At 44.6% G+C, this 15,881-nt stretch overlaps 1 protein-coding gene across 3 annotated transcripts in view; it reads left to right on the top strand.

Moving 5' to 3' along the window:
* Positions 1-15,881, top strand: part of ABCC12 (ATP binding cassette subfamily C member 12) — a 907,115-nt gene that overhangs the window by 407,566 nt on the left and 483,668 nt on the right. For 2 of the 3 annotated variants that reach the window (XM_085640128.1, XM_085640129.1), the window contains exon 15: positions 3,847-4,050. The exons of the other annotated variant lie outside the window; for it this stretch is intronic. In XM_085640128.1, the coding sequence (XP_085496254.1) occupies positions 3,847-4,050 (204 nt within the window). The remainder of the gene's footprint in view (positions 1-3,846; positions 4,051-15,881) is intronic. 3 annotated transcript variants of the gene reach the window in all.

The following is a 15,881-nucleotide window of genomic DNA, read 5'->3' as shown; positions in this document are numbered from 1 at the left end:
ATTGGAACCTTTAAACACCTCTTCCTTACATTCCTGGAGGACTGCCCAGACTGCCCGGACCACCTAAGGACTGCCCTGCTGCTACCAAAGGACTGCCCTGCTGCTTGAAGGCCTGCCTTGATACTTGAAGGAGAACTGGACCATCTCCTTGAACCTGGATGACCAGAAGTGACCCCAAAGGCTGGTTGGCTTCTGTGTGAGCTACAGGGACATAATAAGCTACTGAGGCCATGAACCCTGCAACTTGTGTCTGCTTGACTGAGTCATAATTCCGCATGTGGTGTCCCCCAGGTCCTGGACATTTGGAAGTGGTGTTAGAGGTGCAGCTCCTGCCTAACCCAAAAACTTGTGACTTAGAAATTTTTTACTAACAACTGCCTGGAGAACTGACAGAAGACCGGGACCTACCTGCCAGTCGATCCACTCAAGATGCATCACCGCGTTAGCTCCCACTACGTTCTTCTCCACAGCAGCAAATCCCTTTTAGCTGGACTACCAGCAATGGTATGTAGCCTCATGAAGCCCTATTTGGCTACAGCCTGCAGCTTTGTCCTGCTAGAACTTTTCGACTTCCAAAAAGTTGACTAAGTTCAAAGATATAAATCTTCACTGGGCTCAATGACCACCAACTCCCCATCAATTACTTCCTTGACCCAGAAATCCAGCTTTTTCCACTCTGGGCTTTTTCTCCGCTATCATCGATGGCTTCACTGAGACTCCATCCAGTGGCTTCCTGATGACGACAACACCTCCTCAGACACAGCCTGCTGCCTTGCCCACCTGAACACTCTCTACCCTTTCCTAGACACTTCTTAAAGAAGTTTTATAACCTCATGTATCTAGCTCCATGTTGGCCTCAAGTGTTGTCTTTGTCCCAGGCTCGCTTGACCAGATACCTGCAGTTGCTGCTTTGATATTTTAGGCGCTAGATTTCACTACAAACTTTAAAGATTCATAACTCTGGTTCTGCAAAATGGTCTTAATTTGCTTTGGTATCATTTCATTTACTAACATTTACTACATTTTTCAAAATTCTTTTGAGATTTTTCTTGTGTTGCTTTTTCACTTTATTACTGTTTGTGTGCTGCATTAATACTTTACTCATTGCCTCTAAATTAAGCCTGACTGTTTTTGTTCCAAGCTACCCGACAATTCACACAGGTTAATCTAGTGACTTTTGTGGTTCACTCTAACAATGATTGTGGTTGTTGCTTGAGTAGGGTTTTACCCCTGCAACGAATTGCCCTATTTCGTACACATACCAAATTTGCTCACTACACTATTGTACCTTGTGCCATACTACCACACTACCACTCCCCTACAGCACTCCAGTATGAGCCTCTAAACCCACCGTACCATGCTTAGCACACTATTGCCACAGCACTGTTCAAAGTCTCCACAGTGTCACACTACTATGCAAATCATCAAACAACAATCCCACACCATTCAACTACAGACCCTACCACTGCATCATCACCTTGGCTTCTGCACTACAGCACACACCATCACACTGCTATATCACACTACCTTCAATACTCAACTTTAGTAACTTCCAAAACACAGCACTATAACGTTCAACAGTGTTCTTCATCACATAGCTGCACTGCACCACCGCCACATCACATCACTTTCACCCCTCACCACTTCAGCATTAATCCCCCCACTGTAATAGAACTGCACATATCCACATTATCACCCACTGCCACCACACTAAAAGATGCAGCATAGTACCACCACCCCCATGGCTGTACTTACACATCATAGACTAACAGCATATATAATGCTCTTTGCCTTTCTTGTATTCCCATTTCCAAAATGCTATGTGATGGCAGAACACAGGCTTGAACGCATTGTACCAGCACCTAAAGAAATAAATAATGCAGTTGTGAGGAGGGCCGGTGTGGTGGAATGGGATGGGATTGTCGTGATGGGGATGGTAGTGCAACAGTATAGAGCAATCATTTTGTTTATGTGGTCGTTGCGTGGGGGATAAGGTGCATTGTGGCAATTGAAGTGCTTGTTTAGGGCTTGGGCTGCCATGGTCCTAAGCAGTAGCGGCTTGTGGAGGGAGTTCGGTGTGGCAGTGAGGCGGGGCGGGGGAGGGGCAGGGTGGGGAAATGTAAACACCGGAATATGGATGAACAGAGGTAAGTACCAATTTAAATTAATAAAACGAAGTCCTTTGCGCGCGCTGCATCGCATTTTGCGATGCAGCGCGCGCATCGAAATTCGTTTTATTAATTTAAATATGTACTTACCTCCGTTCATCCATATTCCGGTGTTTACATTTCCCCACCCTGCCCCTTCCCCGCCCCGCCTCACTGCCCACCGAACTCCCTCCACGAGCCGCTACTGGTCCTAAGCTATAGTAACAGAATATTGCAGGATGGCAGTGTGACATGGGGTGATAGTGTGATGGTGGCAAGGTAGATGTGGGAGTTGTAAGTACTTAGCTGCAGAAGTGATAATGAGATGCTGAAGTAGTAATGTGGTTGAGAGATATTGTATTGCTATGCTGTGGCCGTGTGATTGTGGGCAGTGGTAGTGTGGTGATGTTGTGATATCATGGGGTGGTGGCGGCATGACATACACGCACTGGATGATAGCTGTATAATGAAGGGACTGCTATGAGGAGCTCCTGAATAGTAATTCAGAGCTGTGACGAGAAGTGCAAACAATGCTAGTGCTGATACATGCTAGGGTAATGCTAGAGCGGGGTAATGTGGTTAGAGTACAGTTGTATGATGTGGCAATGTGGATAGAAATGCAGTGACAGGAGGATGATTTTATTTGATTTGGTATAGATATGTAAGCGCACACATACAACAAATAGCAATTTTGTGATTCTCGGAGCATATAAATCATTAAGTTCCTAGTCAGGGAGAAAAGGGTGAAGATATGGAGATAAAAATTCAGAAGAAGGAGGAAAAGAAAATGGGATTTACAAGCGTTCTTGAAGGTCACATAGTAATTTATGCGCCGGATATGCATAGGTTGACCATTTGAGAGCTTGCTGCCCAACATCTTAAGTACCCAGTGCCACCTTATTTAAATATGCAAAAAAGTAATGGATGGAATGATTGAGGCAATCTAACCCTCTTTTACTTTCTGTGGGACTCTCCAGTCTATTTGTTAGCTAACTTTTCCACAGCAGACAGGGACCGACCTTCTTCAAATCAGCTTTGGTCCAGCTCCTATAGAAAAAGAACAGTTCAAACTTACAGACCACATCCCTCAGTCAGTCTCATTAGGCCTCATAGGTTTTTTACAGCTTGAGTCCTATGGCAAAGCACGCTTCGGACCAATGCTATGGTGTATCAATGAAAATTAGCCCTAGCAGCTCAAGCTGGAGAATTTTAGATAGGGCAGAGCCAGAACTGATTTTGATAGGTTTGATCCCTTTTTTTGAATAGCGTAGTCAAGCTAAAAAGGATGCACTGGGATGGGGTCCAGAATAATTACCAGTGCTGAATCAAGCATTCCACTGATTACATTGTGTGTTGTATATTTGAGTCTCTCTAACTGAGAAGCGCATGCCTAGATGTGGAGCCCAGATTAAAGCTACTTCTCACATATATGGCCCAAGACGTCCATTATAAGGTTAAACATATATCTGTGAATGGACGGGAGAAATCGAGAAAGTGATAGAAATGAGGTTCCGTCTAAAGGGATTTGAAAACACTGAGCTCTTTTAATGAGAGGTGTGCTTCTATGCATTTTATTTCTGCACCCCAAGGCTCCTAGTCAGTGATGGATTTTTACCAGTATGCAACATGTTGATATAGTTGGGGGAAGACAATGGCTGCCTGCCTGCAAAATTACCCTTATAATTTTCCCCCTTTATAGATAGGTGAAAGAGGCATTAATCTCTCCGGGGGACAGAAGCAAAGGATCAGCATGGCGCGGGCAGTGTATGCGGACAAGGATATCTACCTGTTGGACGATCCCCTGTCCGCTGTCGATGCCCATGTTGGAAAGCACATTTTTGAAGAATGCATTCAAAGAAAGCTGAAGGGGAAGACGGTTGTCCTAGTTACTCATCAGCTGCAGGTGACACATGCTAAACGGTTTTTATAGAAAATAAATCCACTTGCAACTTGTGATATATTTGTAAATCAATCCCCAGTGGTGTGATCGCAAGAATGACATAGTTCTGCCTTTGTACCTAAATGTGTGTCATTAAATGCTTACGTTATCACTCATGTGGGGAGCATATCATATATATTTTTATATTGTGGGCTTTGTGCTCTTTGAAAGGTGCTGTTTCTGTTTTCAGCTTCGTAGTTTTTTCTGTTTATATTGTTTTTCCTACCCAGAAAGCAACTACAACTTAGGGCCTCATTATGACACTGTCTCGGATTCGGGAACCGACCGACTCGCAGTCTACGGTTCTGCCCGACCGATTATGATGTGACCGAACAATGTTCTGTCGGAGTCCCATTGTTCCCTATGGGAGCTCGTGTTCCACCCGACAACACGGGCTCCTATGGGGAAATGTTGTGTCTATGTACATCCTTGCACCCTGTTGCGGGCACCCCATTATGCCTGCCACACAGTTCAGGGTTTTACAGGGGGGGTCCCTTAGGTACCCTTTCGACCCCCATCCGGAGGCTGCAGGATGAAGGGGATCCTACTAGGGGCTCCCAAAGTCACGTTCCGACAGCCTTTTCATGTCGGACAGGCCGGCTCTGAAAGGTTGTTGGAAATCGACATCGTAATCGGTCAGTCGGAAATGCTGTTCGTAGAGGTGCACGATGCGGGTCTGACCGACAGGGATACTCCAAAAGCCGCTTTGAACTTATTCGGAATAACCACGCAGTTTCCTTTCAGACCGCGAACATCGTGATTGGTTGGGTGGATTGTTAACCAACCGAGTCGGTTGGAAGGGTTCCGACGTGGTCTAGGAAATTGCGACTGTCGAGCGGAGGCTTTACGCCCGACATCGTAATGAAGCCCTAAGTTATATAGACAGAAAAGGAACACTTGTTAAAGCATTTATTGTCCTTAACTCACCGGCCACAGTTCTAGATAGCATCTCATGGTGTTGAGAAAGAGCAGGAGAAAATGAAGAAATCATAGGGAAATGGAGCCCTTTCATTGGAACAGAGCACATTCGGGTTAAATCGGGAATATCTGTACTTTTTTACGATGCTCTGATATATTACTAGATGCTAAAACATAACATGCTTCTATTGCATGTAATTCAGCAGTGGTCTATTAAGGATGTCTTTGATCAGTTTTTAACTCCTTCTAATAGTGGCCAGGAAGGTATAGGGCACATGCAGCTCTCAATGAGAGAGGTTGTGGTCTGATGGCTAAACTGCCGACTGGAAACCAAGGTTCGAGCCTCGGGGTCGCGTCCACATCCTGTGATTCTGGGCAAATCACGTAATCTCCCTGTGCCTACCAAACAAAATAAAGGATTGTGTCCTTGTGCACCAATACCTTTGGGTCGAGTTTGCGCTATATAATTCTGCAAAAAAACAAAAAAAAAATGATGTGTGAATTAGAAACCTATGAATCCAAGCATTGGCAAAGGTAATAGGTTTTGCTTATAAAAGGGGAATGTCGAGCTATTGGCTTTGCCAATGTTTGTTTGCAGTCACATGATCAAAAAGACCTCCTCTATAAGCATCTATGTCACTGGAGAATCATGGGGTGAGGCAAATGAAATCTTTATACACAAGCGAGAAAGTAAGTTCTTTTCTATCACACATGGAACATTGCACAATTTTCCTATCCTTTTCTCTGAGCAAAATCTAAGGACAAGTCGAGAAATGGAGAGGGGACAGTGCACCCGGCCCAAACAGGCCCCCTGCAGCTATCTATAAACAAGACTTACTTTTGGTGTTCACGTCTTCATTCCTTATTTCATTTCTATCTAACGGAGAATGTAGTTCCATAATCATGGGGTGGATCTATTTTCCAACCTATAAAGAAGAAAGGCCAGTATGCATACCCCGACAGCTATTGCATGTTTGCACTTTTCAACGTAGATTCAAAAATCTTTGCTAGCTTACTACTTACAAAGCTGGAAGCCTGGGCAGAAAGAGAAAATTTATCACTTTTAATCAAACTGGTTTCTGAGATAAATCTAGTACCAGGGATAACTTAGTAGCTCTCTCAACGATTGCTGAGAAACATACCATCAATAGAAAACAACATTTATATTTCTGCTTTGTGGACTTCTCCAAAGCATTCGATCATGTTGCTTGTAACCTGTTTTGAACAATCCTGTAAAACTTCTAAGTGCCATCCAACTTCTGTACTCAGATTATAGGGCAATGGTCAAACTCAGTTCTAAAAGCCGCTTGTCAACCAAAAAAGAAGCCAAAATGGGCTTGAAACAAGGGTGTGTTGTGACCGCAATGCTTTTCAGTCAGTCAGTCAGTCATGAAAGCTTTATTCGATTTTCAGAGTGGAATCATAAAAGCATACATACATATGAAGAAAGGTACATTTACATGTTAAAAACAGGTAAAAACTGTTAAAAAGAGTAAAAAGACATAACATGATTTTTAGGATGGTTGCATTGAGTTCCGAAATTTGATAATCAATTTTAAAAAACTAGTTACTGCAGAGGTAACACATTCATCTTCTAATTGTAAAAGCCTGGTCATAGCAGATCTACAGGTACGAATTCCCCAGGCTTTTAAAATCGGTTTTAGGAAGGCTCCTCTGGGCAGCTGATAAAATTTACAAAATAGAATACAATGTATGTTTGATTGGACAGAGATATTGTCACAGGGACACAGTAAAATTTCATTAGACCAGAGGTTACAAACCGGAAATGTAATCATGCGGAAAAAATTGCCAAATCTAAGACGGGTCAATAACATTCGTACATAGCAATTTGGCTGCGTTATGAGGTACCTTTGAAGGCCTTCAATGATAGTTACTTTTTGGAAATCAGTGACTGTAGTTTTAGATTTTTCTAAATTCCATCTCTTGGAGATTAAATGATCAAGAGCCAACTTTCTTAAAGTTTTTCTGGGTACCATTTCCATGCTTGATGGCCTCACGAAAAACTCCAAATGGCCAAGATCGATCAACATATTTTTTACATATGCTAGCCATTTAATGTTTGTCAGACCATCGAGGCTAAAACAGTCAGTAATTAGATCTCTATTTAATGAGGTCTCTGGAGTAACCCAGATTTTATGCCACAGGAGTATGGGCGCAATTTTAATAACATCCGAGATGTATAACATGCCCAGCTCAATGTGTATAAAATAAGTTGATGTTGATTTGGGGACTCCAAGTAAATAGCGTAAAAACTGATTTTCTGTTTGTTGTATCAGGAATGGATTTTCAATCCCCCAAAGGCCTGCTCCATAGGTGGCAGTGGAAACGCATTTAGCTTTGTAAATTTCAATTAGCTCTTTCACTGGCCTGCCACCTATTTTTGTGGAGAACTTTTTTAGGGCGCCTAATTCTCGGGTGAAGGCTAAATTTCTGGCATTAATTGCTGCTAGCCAGTTTCCTTTCCTGTCAAAATTTATACCTAGATAGGAAAATTGGTCTATGGTCTCTATCCTCTTATTATCTAAGAAGATTGGGCAGGACATTTTCTTTGTGCCCGGTCCACAGGCCATCGTGAAGGTTTTTGAGATATTAATTTTTAGCCCTCGTTCTTTCATATACTTCGAGAATTTCTGGACAGCCCTCTGGAGGCCGATGTTAGTTCGAGACATGATGGCAGCGTCATCGGCGTAAAGAAATATTGGGGCAGGAGTGCCCAGAATTGTTGGATAGTCATACTGAGATTCCATTAAGTGTTTGCCGACGGAGTTTATGTATAGGGTGAAAAGGAGGGGGGCTAAGATGCACCCCTGTCTCACCCCTCTCTTAATACAAAATTTGCCAGAGCACTCCCCTTTGATTCCAAAGCGTACCCTGGCTCCTGCATCGCTATAAAGTGCTTTTATACAGTGTAAGATATTTAAGTCTATACCCATCTCTGATAAAATGGACCATAATATCTCGTGGTTCACGCAGTCAAAAGCGGAACTTAGGTCCACAAACGTAACAAAAAGTTTTCCCTTTTTTGCATGATTATATTTTGATAGAACTAAGGCCAAATTTAGGCTCTGTTCTATAGTACCTTTACCAGGGCTAAATCCGTACTGTAAGTGTGACACTATCTTGTTCTCTTCCGCCCAAGATTGTATTCTGTCTAAAATTGCCCGGGCTGCAACCTTCATTAGTGCATCTAAAAGCGATATTGGCCGGTAACAGGTGGGGTCGTGTCTGTCTCCTTTCTTAAAGATCGGAACGACTATGGCTTCAGACCAAGACGGGGGGAACCCATGACGGTTAGAGTGGTTTAAAACATTTGTTATCAGGGGGCCCCACAGGTCTGGTTCGGCTTTGTACACATCTGTCGGAACGCCATCCGGACCTGGAGCTTTGCCAGAAGGGCTATCTTTGATTGCCTTTGTGATCTCCAGGCAAGAAAAAGTTATGTCTATAGGGAATGAGGTAGGTAAAATTGTAGTTTTTTGGATAGATAACCCATCCGCCAGTAAGTTATCATAGTTAAGATCTTCATGATTATCATATAGAGATTTAAAATGGTTCACCCAAGTTTCCCCATTAATGGCTATGTCTATGGTATCAGTCTGGTTATCTCGTAAATAGGGAGCGTTAACAGCTTTCCAAAAAGCTGTATTGTCCTTAGCTTTGGAGGCTTCAGTTATGGCCAACCAGGCCTCTTTACGTAGCGTTTGTTTCCTCGATTTTAAAGCCAAATTATATGCTTTTCTACAGCTACGAATCTCGGCTGGAGATTTATTTGTTTCATGCAATGCCCTTTTGAGAGCTTGAAGAGCTCTAGTGCAATTTTTGTCAAACCAGCCGTGGCTGTTTTTAGGGTTAGAGCGATATTCTCTGGTTAGCAATTTTTTAAGCTCAAATTGAATTTTTGAAAAGGAGGTCATAATAACTAGTGGCTCCTCATTTTCTGTTAAGCAGACGGATATATCATTTCGGGAGGTTTCCATTAATTTATGGTGGAAATCTACGGGATTTACCCTATCCCATTTTATCGAATAGCCATTTTTTGTGGCTAAATTAATGTTAGGATGATAGGTAAACTGCTCTATGATGGTCTGATGTTTATTTTTAATTTTTAGATTGAAGGAGATCGGGTAATGGTCGCCAAAAATGTCATCATGTGTTACCCAATCTACAATCATCCCTGCGTTGGGTACGGAAATAAGAGTAAAATCAATAATTGAACTGCAGCCCCGCCCGTGAAAAGTGGGTTGAAAGGGGATATTTGGGGTACATAGTTCATTTATAAAAGACAAGTTAAAATGAAAAAGCGCGTTATTGAGGAGATTTCCCAATTTAGAATGGGCAAAGTGGGTTGGGATATCGTCCTTATGGGATCCAAGGCCGCAAATTCCTTTAGATCCATAAGGGCAGATTGTGCAATTAAAATCGCCCACCCAGATCAATAACGACTCGTCTTCTTTCTGGGTCTTAGGTATATTTATACTCTGAATAAAATTATCGATCTGGCTTTCTAGACTATCAATTGGGATGTTATTATAAAAATTAATGAAGGTCATGGATTTTACGTGGCCCCAACTAATAACTAGAATCTGAAAGAAGTCAGTATATAGGTAATTTACAACTTTTATATCCTGTATCGTAGAGACATATATAGCCAGGCCTCCTTTGTTTCTCCCCTGCGTGGTGAGTTGTGCAGGTGCGTGAAAGGTCTGATATCCCAATATGTGGAGTTCATCAACTGCCCACGTTTCCTGGAGACAGATGATACTAAAAGTAGATACAATGTCTAACCAGGGTTGATGGGATATTTTGTTAATGAGACCTGCAATGTTCCATGAAATAATGTTATGTGCCAACAATGGCTTGTTTGTGGCGGAATCATTGATAGTTTCAGCTCTAAGTATAGGGTTTAAAGTTGTAAGGGAACTAGACTCGGTGATAAGATCCAATTGGGGAATAGCTTCCAAAGGAAGTTTATCAAAATCAGTATGAATCTGATCGTTGGGTGCCTCTTTAATTAAAATTCCCTGGGCACAATGAATGTAAGTGTCCAAATCAGGGGTACCAGTGTTTGGGTTCATACTGGAATTCGCAAAAGGCTGTTCATAGAGATGGATTTCCGGTAGTGCATCCGTCTGTCAGTCCGGATCATCTAGGTCTGTCAGTACTTCAAAGCGGTTAGTAATAGGCACAGGCCATGAGGGGTATTGAGGTATGTTGCGAGTGTTTCGATATTGATAAGGATAGGGCCTGTGTGGGAAAAGTGGGGGTGGAGAGTGATCCATCCACTGTCTTGTTGTATTAAAGTGATGAGATAATGACGAATGCCTCATATTTCTACGTGGTTTTGAGGTGAGTTCATTGTTACAAGGGGTAAGAAGAGGTTGGGGATAGAAATAGCTCAAAGCGCGAGTTGATATTCCTTCCCTTCCTCTCTCTAAGAACCAGTCCACTATATGGGTTACAGCTCTTGGGTCTTTAAAGTTGGTAATTATGATATCGCCCTCAATGTCCTTGGGCCTGCATCCCAACCAGGACAGCCTTCTAACATGTAATATCTCACCGTTGATGTTAAGAGGCAGAGGCCTATGCTTGCTTAACCAATCAATTACTTTATTTTTGAGTTCTGTGAACCCCTCTTTCTTACCCGATGCTAATTTTGGGACTCCTGTTAATATAACGGCATAAGATGCTGCCTCGGGAGGCAGGTCTATGCGCACATACGTTCTTATTAGAGACTCAGGTGGTGGAGCTACTTTGGTGTTGTTAATGGGCTTACAGCCTAAGGTATTGGGTGGGGGTAATTGTTTCCCTTCTCTTGTAGTGCCCAATGAGGTTCTAGGTGTAGGCAAGGGGTCTGTATTAACTTTAAGTATTGGTGGAGGGTCCCTTGAGGTCATAATAGCAGGGGATTTATAGGTGTCAGTTGTTTTAGACATTACAAGATCTTTCAGGAGGATGGTATTTGAGGAGGATGCTTCTGTTAAAGTGTCTAATTGTTCGGTTAGCCTTTTTAGTCTCTCAGATAGTGGAAGTATTAGGGATTTAACTAAATGTTCAATCCTTTTAATTAAATCGTCATTTAAATCAAGGGCAGCAGATGATTGATCTTTAATTACTTGTGCAGGATGTAGTCTCGGTGTTTTGGAGCGGTTGCCTTTCATGCCCTCGCCCCCCCGCTTTCTCTTTGCTATTACCCCAGGTCTTAATTTACTTTGAAGATTATTAGACCTTGATTTTTCTTTCAATGGTGTTTTGGGTGGGGGCTCTGACGGGGTGGAATGTGCAGAGGGCCCCGAATTAGTATTAATGATCACAGGTTCTATTAGAGTATCCACTATCAGTGGCTGAGTTTGTAACAGCAAGGGGATGCCTGGATCGGTTATCTGGATAGAAATATCATTCATAGAAAATGGTGTAGGGGAGGGAGTTATTTGAGTAGGACCTAGTGAAGAGCGTTTGTTAGGGAATGGGCCGAGCGACAGACGACGCTCTGTATCCGCTATTTGATGGTCTAGTTTCGAAACAGCCTTTGCCAGAAAATGGTCAAGGGTACCTTTCCGTGGGGGTCCTAATAGGGGAGATATCACTTTAGTTCCGTTTTCAGCCAGTTTAAGGGCCATTTTAGGGCGTGACAGGGTGAAGTTGGTAGATGACAACTGCTAGCAAGATCTATCGGCAATGTAGGTAATAGTCACAAATGGCGATGTAGATATTATGACAATGATGGAAAAGTCTTACTGTCAGTGTTGCTTTCAGTCCAGTAGTCCAAAGCGAAGGGGGGGAGCCCGCCCGACCACTGTTGACCTCTGAGGGCCTCAGAGGGCCCGCCCTTTGCCCGGGCTTAGCCCGGCGCCAACCCGCGCGCGATCCCGCGTCGCGGGGGCTCTCGCTGGCTTTATGCGCCTTCAGCGCGTTCAATTTCCGTGGGCGGGTTCCACCCGCAAAGGTTGCTGGGAGCGGTAGTCTCCCTGCGCACAGCGGCCGTGTTGATGGAAGCTACGGCGGCGGCAGGGAGACGCTGTAGTGAGCAGGTGTGGGCGACCTCACAAGGAACAGGTAGGCAGCGTGGCGAATGGCAGCAGGCTGGAACAGAGACCCCCGCTCTGCCGGGGCTCTCGCTGGCTTTATGCGCCTTCAGCGCGTTCAATTTCCGTGGGCGGGTTCCACCCGCAAAGGTTGCTGGGAGCGGTAGTCTCCCTGCGCACAGCGGCCGTGTTGATGGAAGCTACGGCGGCGGCAGGGAGACGCTGTAGTGAGCAGGTGTGGGCGACCTCACAAGGAACAGGTAGGCAGCGTGGCGAATGGCAGTAGGCTGGAACAGAGACCCCCGCTCTGCCGGGGCTCTCGCTGGCTTTATGCGCCTTCAGCGCGTTCAATTTCCGTGGGCGGGTTCCACCCGCAAAGGTTGCTGGGAGCGGTAGTCTCCCTGCGCACAGCGGCCGTGTTGATGGAAGCTACGGCGGCGGCAGGGAGACGCTGTAGTGAGCAGGTGTGGGCGACCTCACAAGGAACAGGTAGGCAGCGTGGCGAATGGCAGCAGGCTGGAACAGAGACCCCCGCTCTGCCGGGGCTCTCGCTGGCTTTCTGCGCCTTCAGCGCGTTCAATTTCCGTGGGCGGGTTCCACCCGCAAAGGTTGCTGGGAGCGGTAGTCTCCCTGCGCACAGCGGCCGTGTTGATGGAAGCTACGGCGGCGGCAGGGAGACGCTGTAGTGAGCAGGTGTGGGCGACCTCACAAGGAACAGGTAGGCAGCGTGGCGAATGGCAGCAGGCTGGAACAGAGACCCCCGCTCTGCCGGGGCTCTCGCTGGCTTTATGCGCCTTCAGCGCGTTCAATTTCCGTGGGCGGGTTCCACCCGCAAAGGTTGCTGGGAGCGGTAGTCTCCCTGCGCACAGCGGCCGTGTTGATGGAAGCTACGGCGGCGGCAGGGAGACGCTGTAGTGAGCAGGTGTGGGCGACCTCACAAGGAACAGGTAGGCAGCGTGGCGAATGGCAGCAGGCTGGAACAGAGACCCCCGCTCTGCCGGGGCTCTCGCTGGCTTTATGCGCCTTCAGCGCGTTCAATTTCCGTGGGCGGGTTCCACCCGCAAAGGTTGCTGGGAGCGGTAGTCTCCCTGCGCACAGCGGCCGTGTTGATGGAAGCTACGGCGGCGGCAGGGAGACGCTGTAGTGAGCAGGTGTGGGCGACCTCACAAGGAACAGGTAGGCAGCGTGGCGAATGGCAGCAGGCTGGAACAGAGACCACGTTTGGATGCGGGGGAAGGTGCACACTGCGGCGGATATAAGGCTGAATTGACGGCGGTTGCTGTGTGCGTGAGATAGGAGACGCACCCAGGCAGCAACAAGGACCGGTAAGAGGGTGGTTGAAAGACTGCACAGAGCGCCGAATATAAATTTGTTTATATTGGACCTAAGTGCATTCCTTGACACAGCTAAATCCCTTCCACCAAGGCTTGGACATCGTCAGATGACCTCATTACAGTACGCTGATGATGTAGTTCTGATGAACTTGACAAGCGTTGGGCTTCAGAGACTCCGAAACAATGTCAATACTTATTGTGCGGAAAATGAAATAGTGGTGAACCTCACAAAAGCTTAGATCATGGTGTTGGTCTCTAGAGGTACTTGTTATAAATACCTCGGTGTCTTGCTGCAGGAACGCCTTTGTTTTTGTATGCATCTGGATTTATTAAAGCCAAAGACCGCCTCCTTAATTTCAGCTTTTCAGTCTTTACACCATAAATTGCAAAGCCCAACCCTGGTGCCTATTCTTGTAGTGATAAAATCCAAACTTATTCCAACAATCTGCTTGGCACAGCAGCTTTTCTGGGGAAGTTTGGGGCCTTTTTAAATTTTGCTCACAGTAAGGCAATTTGCATTATTTTCTGCCTACTTTAAAGCGCAGCTCTGACCCAACTGTGGCTGGAATTTGTTCTGCTAAACCAAGTGTTAGTACAGCACAGCTCTCTACTTAAGCATATGTCACTACTAAGGCTGTCCGATTAGTCAACACTGGGTGCTGAGATATGGGAAGAAATTCAAACTGCATTACCAAAAACAAATATCTGGTCACAGGCTTTCGATCTGGCCATGAATGTCCTTGAGGCAAAAGCCTTAAGGGAATCAACACCCCTGCATGGCCTCCTTACATTATCTTTAAACAAGCTGTAGGAGAGTAGGATCTGCCTCTTATGGTTACCCCCACTTTTTGCTGGTGTTTCACTGTTTTTCGACTTTAATCTGGCTGGGACTCTGCTATTCAGGGCCGCAGCCTAGCTGCTTCCTCTCTAAATTGATTGCATGTACTTTAGGTACACAACAGATTGGATCCTGAGGTACCCTTGTGAGTCCCTAGTATATGGTATAAAGAAGATCTCATGCAATAGGGATAAGAGAGACTTTAGCATAAGAAGCCATACGTGGACAGTCATTGACTCATATAAACAACCCCACCCGCAATCATATTTATCGGCTTTACTGAGCTTCTTTTATAATGTGCATTTCGGCCTGTCTCAAACTATTGATTGCCTGCCAAAATGGTCAAGAAAACCTTTGTGTTCTGAATGCAGGCTCTGTCATCTACTCATGGACAGCCTGACTCATATCGTATCAACTTGCCCCAAGCTGTTGACTGAACGTAAGGTTCGCCTTTGTTTTGATGGACTAGGAAACATTAGTATCCATTGATTGATTATTCACTTGTAGAGTTGAGTGCAGAGCCATTTGTGTCTAAACTTTTTTTATCAGAATGGCACCAGAACCTGCCGCCCCCCCTTACTTTTCTGTTTAAAGCGGAATATCCTGAGTGATTGTGGCCGTCACAACATTTATTATAAAAGCTGATAGGCTGTTGTCAGATAAAGCTTTAGTCGCCCCAATGTGAAGGAAGTACGATTAATAGATCCACACTGATTCTGTTCAGTGTTTCCAATGTTCTCCATTGCATTCTTTTATTGGATTTGCACAGTTACTTTAGCACTTTACTCTACATTTTTTTTTTCTTTCTCTATCTTCTTCAAGTGATTAGCACTATAGGAACTATGGACAATGCACCAGTAAGAGTTTTATAAATTGGGCTGTTGGATGCTTTTACCTTCAGGAATCGGGGGTTTTCTTAAAATAATTTAAACATTGTAACAATATCTGCAGTGCTTGCAAGGGTTTTTAACAAATCATGCAATAAAGTATTTTTTCAGGTTTTTTTTCCAGTCAGTCAGTCACTTTACTATACATAAAATGGAAGTGGCATTTCAGGACATGATGCGGAATAACAAGGTCCAAGGGAACATTTTAATATTCAGATTGAACGCTTCTTATCAATATCTTTCGCACTTTACTGCAAACTTTGCACCCACTGGAAAGTGGACAGGTCGCTTATCAAGATAACATATTAATTGCATATAGTTTAGTTTGAGGGGGGCTGAACAATGTGTGTTTTTAGCTTGATGTCTCTTCCTGTTTTACCAAATTTTATTTTGTCACACCTGCACTTTATATCTGGTGTGGCGATTGTCTTATTTTTATTCCCATGAGGTTCTTGTGAAAGGGCATCAAGTAGTCATTCTCTTACTCTACCAACCCTCTGTGTTCATTGTCGTCACTTCTGCGGAGCTTGTGTGGAGAGAAGATGCTGAGGGAAACAAGATGGGGGGGGTAAACCCAGGAGTGCATGAGAGAACAGCATCAAATTAGCATCTATGTTAACCAATGTGGTGTTTTCATACAAATGTGGCCTAACTCCAAAACATTATTAAACACACTTCTACACCTCATTGTAAACTTGTTTCAACTGGAATCATATTCTGATGGATACATCTGCCAGTGGATTCCTCACCTTGTGAATATCCCCTGCGCCAGCAT

The sequence above is a fragment of the Triturus cristatus genome, chromosome 12, assembly GCF_964204655.1.
Source record: "Triturus cristatus chromosome 12, aTriCri1.1, whole genome shotgun sequence".
Taxonomy (NCBI): domain Eukaryota; kingdom Metazoa; phylum Chordata; class Amphibia; order Caudata; family Salamandridae; genus Triturus; species Triturus cristatus.
This window is presented reverse-complemented; position numbering and strand designations above follow the sequence as displayed.